Here is a 10,030-nt window from a genome sequence, read left to right as displayed (position 1 = left end):
ACACACACACACACTCCTGCTATGCCAAGAAAGCCCAAAGGGGCTGATCGATGTCCGCTATTCCTCCATCTTTCTTTCCTTCCATTCTCTGTTGGACCATATGAACCATGCAACTTTAGTTTATACTCTTCTTTGCTTCCCTCTCCCATTCCCTTGGGAAAATGACTTCACTCTCTCTCTCTCTCCCCCCCTCTCTCTCTCTGTCTCTCTATCCTTTTCCCTTACTCACTCTTCTCTGTCTGTTCTCTCTCACTCTCCCTTCGTTCTCTCTCTCTCCATCTTTCTCTCTCCCTCCCTTTACCTCTCTCCCTCTATCTCGGTTCTCACTCCCACTCTCTGTCCTCGCTGCTCTCACACAGGAAGCTGTTCCTGTTGGGTCACAAGTCGGAGCAGTGGTTGGGGAAAACATGAGAGAACATCACATCACAGCACTCATCCCGTCTCCAATCCCAGGGATCCGACGTTCCGGGTTGGTATTCCCAGGAAACTGAACCCTGTCCCTCACAAATAGTTCCCGGTCCTCTTGCACTGATCCCAGCTGTGAGTCGTCACCCTCCCTCTCATCTCCCACCACTGCTTCTGATCACAACTCTTCAACAATATCTAAGGACAATTAGAAACGTGTCCCGAAGCCACTCCTGCATTGTCTTCGCTTTGTGCTTAGGGTCATTGTCCTGTTGGAAGGTGAACCTTCGCCCAAGTCTGAGGTACTGAGCGCTCTGGAGCAAGTTTTCATCAAGGATCTCGCAGTATTTTGCTTCGTTTATCTTTCCCTCAATCCTGACCTGTCTCTCAGGTCAAAAGGTCTGAATGTTTTCCAGATGCATTGTACATTCCTGCAAGCCTGTTATTAGAGTAAGGAAATGGAGATGTCTTCTACATCAACCACTGCCAGTGGAGTTACAGAGGTGCACAGACAAAGAAGACAAAGAACGTTATGATGACTGCTTTAAAAGTGTAGCCTATCAATTCAATGTAGGCCTATAGGTGTGTTTAGTGTAAGTAATGGTTATAAATAACATGTTAATTATTCACTATTAAGAACAAAATCTGTACTTCGCTTTCAACTCATGGTTCGACAATTTACAGCAGATAACCTACAACAGCACTTAATCTGTTGAAACGCTCAGGTTTATGTTTTAATCGTGCCCACAAGAGGGCGCAGTGATCCCGACTGTTTGATCCAGATATGCGGTTACTTCAATGCCCCCACACAATGGCGAGAGTTGGGTTCCGCTCTAGGACTGAGCAATGCGCCAGGCCATCGTGAGGTCCCTGTTATAACAAGCCACTATAACAGCATATATGCTTATCTTTAAACAAATAGAATTTACATCAAATGAATCTTAGAGGTTGGATAGTAAATAATTATGGTATAGATTATTGGAGCCTTTATACATAAAAGTATGTGTATTTTGTGCATTTGCCCATAGTTCACCTCTATCCATTTCTGAAAAGGGGAGGAAATTAGCCATAAGGAGGATAAGGGGTGATAATGTAATATTTATTCTCCGGGGAGGGATTAAAGCCTGTTGTGAGCTACGCTGCGCTGCGAGCCAGCCAACCTGCCTGGCCGTCTGCCTCACGCCGTCCACCAAGCCCGGCCCCGCCCTCGATGGGCGGAGCTCCCCTCCAACACACACACAGTAGATTGGAGTGTAGGCTATAACACTCCGCAGCCCATACAATGTGTCAGAGATCTGTCTGCGCGACACGAGAGTACATGTGTGCTCCTAGAGTTTACAACTGAACTGCGAGAGTGACGAGACAACACACGACTCACACCACAACCTCAGTCAACGCGAGGTGAGCATCTTTCTTTTTTGGGGGGTGGAAGTGTCGCTTATTTTATTGACTCTGTTTTGACTCCCAAATGGTCACCCTGTTAACGAATACGAATGTCATGGGACTTTTAGAGTAGATATACCTTTTAATAGTTATAATTGCTCCCGAGTGGCGCGGCGGTCTAAGACGTTGCATCTCATTGCTATAGGCGTCACTACAGATCCTGGTTCGATTCCAGACTATTTCACAACCGGCCGTGATTTGGAGTCCCATAGGGCGGCGCACAATTGGCCCACCGTTGTCCGGGTTTGGCCGGTGTAGGCGTCATTGTAAATAATAATTTGTTGTTAACACTTGCCTAGTTAAATAAAGGTTAAAAAATTAAACGGTTAATGTTGTTTGAATAATATGCCAAGAACACCATCGTAGCGGAAAAAGTGACTTCATGTGAGTTTACCCATACTCGCCTCTGTTCTTTCCAAAGTACTTGCAATACTTTTGAGCACTTGCCTGGCTGGCTGTAGAATGTTCTGCATAAGGTGTAGGGTTATCTGGGCTTTACAATAGGAACTTTATGGAGATGTGTGTCTGCCTTATTCCATTGTGTCTAAACTATCTCTGTGTCCTTCTCTACAGGCTTTCCAAGTGTGGGATAGAATGCCGGCGATTATAAGTAAAAATTCCGACATGGATTTTGACTCACTACAACCCTGCTTCTATCCAGACGAGGATGACTTCTATTTCTGCGGTCCCGACTCTGCGCCTCCTGGAGAGGACATCTGGAAGAAATTTGAGTTACTGCCTACGCCGCCCCTCTCCCCGAGCCGAGCGGCGCTACCCGGGGAGCTGGCCTCCGCGTCCGTGGGGGACTGGGGCGACTCGGCAGCACGTCCCATGAGTTTTGGATTAGGCGACCCGCTGGGGTGCGAATGGACCTCGGAGCTGCTGCTCCTGCCCGAGGAAGATATTTGGGGTGCGTCGGATGGAGACCTGTTCGGCGGCTCCGCTTTGAATAATAACCCCAACTCCATCATCATTCAGGACTGTATGTGGAGCGGCTTCTCTGCCAGGGAAAAGCTAGAGAGGGTGGTCACAGAGAAGCTAAGCAAAGCCATTTCCACAGCGGCTGCCTGTGGAGTTAGTAAAAATGTCACTACTGCCGCTGTCATCACTACCAAGGCGTCTGAGCTGAGCCGCTCCGTGTCGGAGTGTGTGGACCCCACGATAGTCTTCCCCTTCCCTGTCAACAAAAGAAACGGTAGAAGCAGCAGATGTCCACCTGGTACAGTCCCCGCCTCTACTGCCCATTGTAGCGCCAAGGAAACTCAGAGCGACTCTGGTAAGCGAATACCTTCGGCGAGGATGCATACGCAAAATACCCTTCCTTTTGATTACAGTAACCTACAATACAACAGCTAATAGCCTAAAACCTCAATACTAATGCTAAAACCCAGTTTTAGTTTGTTGAATTGATATCATTCTGCTTCAAATAAGAGATGGCATTATTATTAGGCTATTGCTATTATTACTGTCTTGTTAGGGTAATGGTAATTGGGGTGATTGGAAATTAAGAGTTCAAATGACTGGCCCAGAATAGGATTACCTTGTTACATTCCACACACACACACATACACACACACACACACACACACACACACGCACACACACACACACGGTGATAACGGTAGTGAGTGGTTGGGCCACAGTGAATGAGAGGGTTTGTGTAATAGGCAGACGATTCACCGGCAGATGGCAGTAAAATTGGAGGATTGTGTGCATTACGAATTTAGATCCAGTTTACAACGAACATCTAGACACACGGGTTGTGCAGGGCGATGTACTTGGCGCAGTCAGATAGTCCCAATCTAGAACGTGCTAAATAAACGGACTACTTGATAAAGTGCCTTGTTTCACGATTCGTTGGATGCTATGATTACACACTTTACGCTGGGATTATTAACTAGGGCTCCGTGGGTGTGAAATTGCTTCCTACATATTCAACGAATGCCATTCATGCCAGCATTAATTAGACAGCATTATATAAAAAGCCATGTATAGTGTTTAGTGTTGAGGATGTGAGTGAGTGTGTTTCGGAAACGGGGTCGGTGATAACAACAAAGTGGAAAATGCAACCTCTGTAATAACAGGATAATAGGTTATTCTAACACCCTAAATAGCCCAACCTTCGTTTGGCAGTTGGCATGGAACCACGGTACGAATAGCTCACGTGAGTCGTTACTAGAGCTCTTTGTGACGCCTGCTAAGCGGTAGTAAAAAAAGGAGCCCTCCAACTGGGCAGCGCCGGCTGGAAGCTTGAGCTATAGAGCCTTGCCAAAAGCACACCCCCTCCAACCGGCCCGCTGGCAAAAGAAAGATAGCTGGAGAGAAGAGGAGGAGGGCCTGTTTCTTTAGGGGGCTGACAGCTTTGAACAGGCGCTCCCATCTCGACAGCTGTCTCTCTGGCGCCGGTCCAGCGCCTCGGCTTAAAGCCGGTGATCCAATCACACCACGTTCCCCCGCCCCGCCAGCCTGCAGATGAAACCGTTTGCATGGGCCTCTTCTTCTGCTCACAGCGTTAAGTCGCATCTCTCGCTTTTTTTTCTACGCGCTTTCCCCCCCTTGCCATCAAAAATAGTAGTAGACGCACTGCAGACTTGAAAGGCAGAATTAGACATTGCCACTATAGATACCAACATATATCATATCCATGTTCAAATCCTATGGACACAGAATAGGCCTCCTGATCAAATGTTGATTCATACAACACTTATTAGAAAACCTACAGTTTGCCTGGAAGCCAAAGGCACCTGTCACATGTGTATCTGTACTTTATTTATTTATAACAATGAAGGATACACCTCCATATAAAGTCCTCTCTTCACCATCTCCACTTTATCTGCGCTGATCTTTTGGAAAATAAAGGAGCTTTGAGCAACATGGTGGATATCTGACAACCAGGTGCTGGCTTTCACCAGACCATCTCTTTCACATCAATGTAGGGAAAGGAAATGAGACGAGGAGAGGATGTCACTTTAGACATTTGACATTTACACCTTGGAGATTCACTAGAACACACTCACTACTAGTATGACCCACTTTCCCAGTGAGCCAGATATCATATCACCCAGGCTATCTCAGCTTCACATGTGGTCTGTCTAGAGAGAGGGGGGAGAACAGAGGGAAGGGAGAGGGTAAGGGGAAAAGACAGGGAGAAGCGAGACACACCCCCTTACCACCCAGCTGAGTCTGTGCTGTGGTTCTGTTTTGATTCCTGTGCCAACTTCTCAGTGTGTGTATGTGTGTGTGTGTGTGTGTGTGTGTGTGTGTGTGTGTGTGTGTGTGTGTGTGTGTGTGTGTGTGTGCGCGTGTGTGCGTGCGTGCGTGCTAGATGGCCTCCGGAGGGTCTAGGCGTCAGAAGTGGGTTACTGTAAGCTGTAAAATGCCACACTGCTTTACGAATGAGTAAGCTGATAATGATAGCCATTATCACAAAGGCATTTTAACTGGGGCTGCCACCTCAATTACTAACTGCTTACGATTGCATTCCTCTTTTTGCAGCTTCAAAGAGGCCTACCCATTATTATTATTATTTATTTAAGTCTACACATTATTTATTTATTTACTTCTTGTGATAAGTAGCAGCAGTAATATACCAGCTTAGGTGAAATGAAGATAAAGACGGCGATAAATTATGAAAATAGCTAAATATTTTGTTTTGAAATCCTTAAAGTTAACACCGATCAGGAATTATGACTTTTTAAATGCTTTGCGTATCCCATTTCATCATCAGTAACTGCCTATCTGGTGAAGTCAAAACCTTTTCAAGAGAGAGAGAACATGGACACAACTCAAACATTTCTGTAGTGGGTAAAGATGAGCAGGAAAGGCCAAATAAGGGTTGTAGGACTGAAAACAAAGAATACAACCTGTCTACAAGTCAGTCAGATGAAGCATGTAAAACCTGTGGACTAGATTAGTGCTACAGGTGACTGACAATAAGCATGAAGAGTACTTTCTTTGTGCAGTGAGCAGAGAGTTTAGTAATGACTTCACTACTCCCCCCCCCACACACACACATACAGACGCATTTATGCATGCAGGCATACACACACATGGAGGCAGAAAGACACGCACACACACACACACACACACACACACACACACACACACACACACACACACACACACACACACACACACACACGCACACACACACACACACACAGGTGACAGTTCCCACAGTTGGTGAGTCAGAACAATTACCTAACTCACTCTTCTGTTTTCCTTTCCCAGAAGATGAAGACGATGATGAAGAAGAGGAGGACGAAGATGAGGAGGAGGGCGAAGATGACTCGGACGGCGAAGAGATCGATGTGGTCACCGTGGAGAAGCGGCGCGGCTTGTCGCCTTTGGCCACCGGCACGGTCACCATCTCAGTACGGCCGAAGACGGGTGCCGCTTCCGGGGGCGTGGCCTCATCTGGTGTCATGAGCCGATTCGTTAGCAACCGGGGATCAGCGGGGTCAAACGGTTACGGTCAGGAGCTGATCCTGAAGCAGAGTTCGATCCACCAGCAGCAGCACAACTACGCCGCTCCCTCGCCATACGCCTCTGACGATGATCACGCACCCCCCTCCAAGAAACACAAGACCTCTGATGCTCCTCGCCAACCTTCCCGCACCCTCTCTTCATCATCATCGTCGTCGACCTTAACGTCATTTGGCTCCTTCACAATGGCAATGGCAGGATCCAAACGCAAACGCAACGCCAGCGGTGATAGCAGCCCGCGCGGCGGTTCCTCTGGTAACTCCGACTCCGAAGACTCCGAACGGCGGCGAAACCACAACATCCTGGAACGCCAACGGCGCAACGATCTACGCTCCAGTTTCCTCACGCTCCGCGACCACGTACCCGAGCTGGCGAGGAACGAGAAGGCGGCTAAGGTGCTGATTTTGAAGAAGGCGGCAGAGTATGTGTCGTCACTGGAGGTGGACGAGCTGCGGCTGACGCAGGAGAAGGACAGGCTGCAGGCGCGGAGGCAACAGCTGATCAGGAGGTTGGAGCAGGCCAGGACTCGCTAAGACTTGTCAGTGGCACATAACGCAAACACGTACACACAAACATAGGCACATACACACTCGTATATACACACTCGTATATACACACTCATATATACACACTCGTATATACACACTCATATACACACACTCATATACACACACACACACACACACACACACACACACACACACACACACACACACACACACACACACACACACACACACACACACACAAACCCAGATTAACCCCTTCTCTCTGTCTCAATGAAAACACACACAGACTTGGAGCGACACAGGGGAGGCGGGTGGCCGGGACACAACAGGACTTTTACTTCCGCCACTTTTTTTGCACATTTGTTGACATTAAGAATGTTTAGAGTTTTACATTTTTCAGGTGAAAAAAGAAGAGAAAAGAAGGAGGGAGGGGAAAGAAAGGAGAGCAGGAGCATGCATCTCTGGGCCCTCTCTCTTTTGTATCATTTTTCAGGAAAAAAGAAAGAAGAGAAAAGGAGGGATGTGAAAGGAAGGAGAGCAGGAGCCTCTCTGGGTGCTCTCTCTTGTATATTTGTTCTTTTTGTACCTTGTTTTCTTTAACTGAATGTGACACTTACATAGCCCCAAACCTAGTGACATTCAAAGGGGTCATGTTTATTAGGGCCATCATGGCAAATCACGTTGTAACGGAAAGCAAAAACCCGCATTTCTCAATGGACAAGTTCAGGTATTCCCTCCCTGTTTCAGTCCATTTTCTACCGTTGGGCGCGTAATAAATATACCCCGGGCATGGTGTATTTCAGAGTTCAAAGTTCTCACTTAGGAGAAGAGTACGCTTTCTATGCCTTCACCACTGCAAACAGAAGACACTAGTAAAACCACGATATAACAAAGACTGTAACGCTGTCACACGTTGGCTCACAACTATGATGTCAAGAAGTTTTGGCGTCTCTCTCTCTCATCCTCTCTCCCTCTTGTTCCTCCTCTCTTGCACTGGTGCTCAAACTAAGGGCTCTATTCAATCCGTCTCACAGAACTTCAGCGTTACAAGGTGATTGAAATGAGTGGAGACTGCATTCATGGTAAACGCTGCATACATCGGCTCAATGGGAAATGACCAGCGATACAGATTGAATAGCGCCCCAAGTCAATGGATGTAATAACTATGTACCTTTCTAGCTGACACTTTTGTAAATAACATTACTGTAAATAACAGAAATACACTCAGAATCTGCCTTGTTTTATATACATTTTTTTCTTTGGATTTTTTATACATTTTGTCCAAAAGCTGCAAATTAATAGACTGGAAACGTTATACCTTTAAAAAAAAAGTACTGTAATGCCTCGAAACATTGTAATATAACAACATATTGTTTTCATGTTTTTTCTATCTTCCTGCTTTGTATTGTACCATGATACTAATTCTACACATCTTTGCTACGCTTTAGTGTGATCCTGAAAAATTTGATACTTATATTTTTGTAAGAAAATTAGCGTTTGGTAGATATCTTTTTATCTCATCATTTTCGTATTCTTCCCTCTATTCAACGTTAATTATTTTGTACAGAAATGTGTTCTATCATCATGTACCTGACTCTTTTTACGTCTCTTTTTTTCCCATTTGTTTATGTATTTGTAAGTATTGGTGCATAGAACTTACTGGGGAACAGATATAATATGTTGGTTGTATCATTCTTATAATGTACATTTAGTGCTGCAACTCATAGCACTTTGAAATACCTCATTTTGACAAATAAATAGACATGGAAAATAATTACCTCTCAGTGTGGACATGAATCATCACCATTGATACTGTGAACAATATCTCTGTCTCTCTCTGTCTGTCTCTCCGTGACTCTCTTTGTGTGTGCTCCCTCTCCCTCACTCTCTGTCTCTCTCTGCACTGGTAGACTAGTGTCTGTCTCTCATTCACAAAAGAAAACGAGCAGAGTTTGTGTGGGTGTGTGTGTCCTTAGAATCCACAGTTCAGCACCCCACAGCTATATCCCCCTCCCTATAGCCACTCACACCCACCCACACACACCTACGCACTCACACCCACCAAGAGGATATGAACACACACACAAACACCCTCCTACATTGTTCACCCTGTTGCCATGGAAACTGGTGCAGCTGCAAAGTGGCAGACAGCGAGCGTGTGTGTTTTCTTTTATTTGTCTGCGAGACTGTGTGTGTGTGTGTGTGTGTCTGTCTGCTTGTTGTATCCGTGCTCGTGTGTGGCCTGTCCCCACTGATATCGCTCCACTCCTCTCTACCACAATGCCAAAACAACACTGGATACTGTTTACTAACATCAACCACATGGCTCTCATCCCCTCCTTTTCTCTTCCCTTTCCTCTCCCTTCCCCGCCCTCTCCTCTCGCCCATCCATCCGTCTCTCCATGCTGTACTTCAGCCAACTACGTGCCACATACACGCCACACACTCTGGGGGAATGGGCAGGAGTCTGGCCAACACTCTTTCTCGCTGGAGTGCTCTGAAAGAGAAATCTGTTGCTCCAGACTGAGGGGGCGTTGGAGTTAGAAAAGAGATGGATAGAAAGGGATGCATATTTTGGAGAGGATAGGGGCACTGTCATAAAACAAGACACGAGTCTAAATTCTATATTTGTTTGTGTCTTTGTGCACTTTGTGTGTCAAGTTATCCCTCTTTGACTAGGTATTGAATGCTCTTGTTGCATACCTGAATAAGAGTGCCTTATGTCAACAAATGACTTCTGTTTTGGATTTGGCCATTTTGGGATTGAGCCACCTGGGGGTGAGGGGGGTGGGGGCGTTAATGGGAGGGAGTATTACTGTCTGGTGGATTACATAACAGGGGTCTGGTGTCTTTGTATGATTTTGTATGTGTGTTTCTGCATACACGTGTGTGTGTGTCTTTATGGGAGTCACCCCTTACCATCTGCCTAACGGTTTATAGCTTATCATGCTTGGTTATCAGAGAAAAAAAATAGGGACAATAACAAATACAATTGCATGGGACTGCATGGATTATGAAAATCAATACTGTACATTTGAGAACTCTAATATAGCACTGGCATGCATTGCATTTCCCATGTCCTAATCGATTACACACACACACACACACACACACACACACACACACACACACACACACACACACACACACACACACACACACACACACACACTTCTCCCCACTGTGCC

At 46.1% G+C, this 10,030-nt stretch overlaps 1 protein-coding gene across 2 annotated transcripts; it reads left to right on the top strand.

Annotated features, from left to right (window-relative positions):
- The first annotated feature begins 1,677 nt into the window (after positions 1–1,677).
- On the top strand, positions 1,678–8,616 carry LOC139407725 (N-myc proto-oncogene protein-like). Of its 2 annotated transcripts, none has more exons than XM_071151576.1 (3): positions 1,678–1,806; positions 2,422–3,124; positions 6,082–8,616. In XM_071151576.1, the coding sequence occupies exons 2-3, from the start codon at positions 2,443–2,445 to the stop codon at positions 6,864–6,866; spliced, it is 1,467 nt and encodes a 488-aa protein (XP_071007677.1). In that variant the 5' UTR covers positions 1,678–1,806; positions 2,422–2,442; the 3' UTR covers positions 6,867–8,616. The 2 variants fall into 2 exon arrangements, with proteins under 2 accessions (XP_071007677.1, XP_071007678.1); XM_071151577.1 differs by having other exon boundaries at positions 1,695–1,806; positions 6,079–8,613.
- Positions 8,617–10,030: the final 1,414 nt, after the last annotated feature.

This window comes from Oncorhynchus clarkii, chromosome 4, assembly GCF_045791955.1.
Source record: "Oncorhynchus clarkii lewisi isolate Uvic-CL-2024 chromosome 4, UVic_Ocla_1.0, whole genome shotgun sequence".
Classification (NCBI taxonomy): domain Eukaryota; kingdom Metazoa; phylum Chordata; class Actinopteri; order Salmoniformes; family Salmonidae; genus Oncorhynchus; species Oncorhynchus clarkii.
The sequence above is the reverse complement of the archived record's forward strand: the minus strand, read 5'-3'. Positions and strand labels throughout refer to the sequence as shown.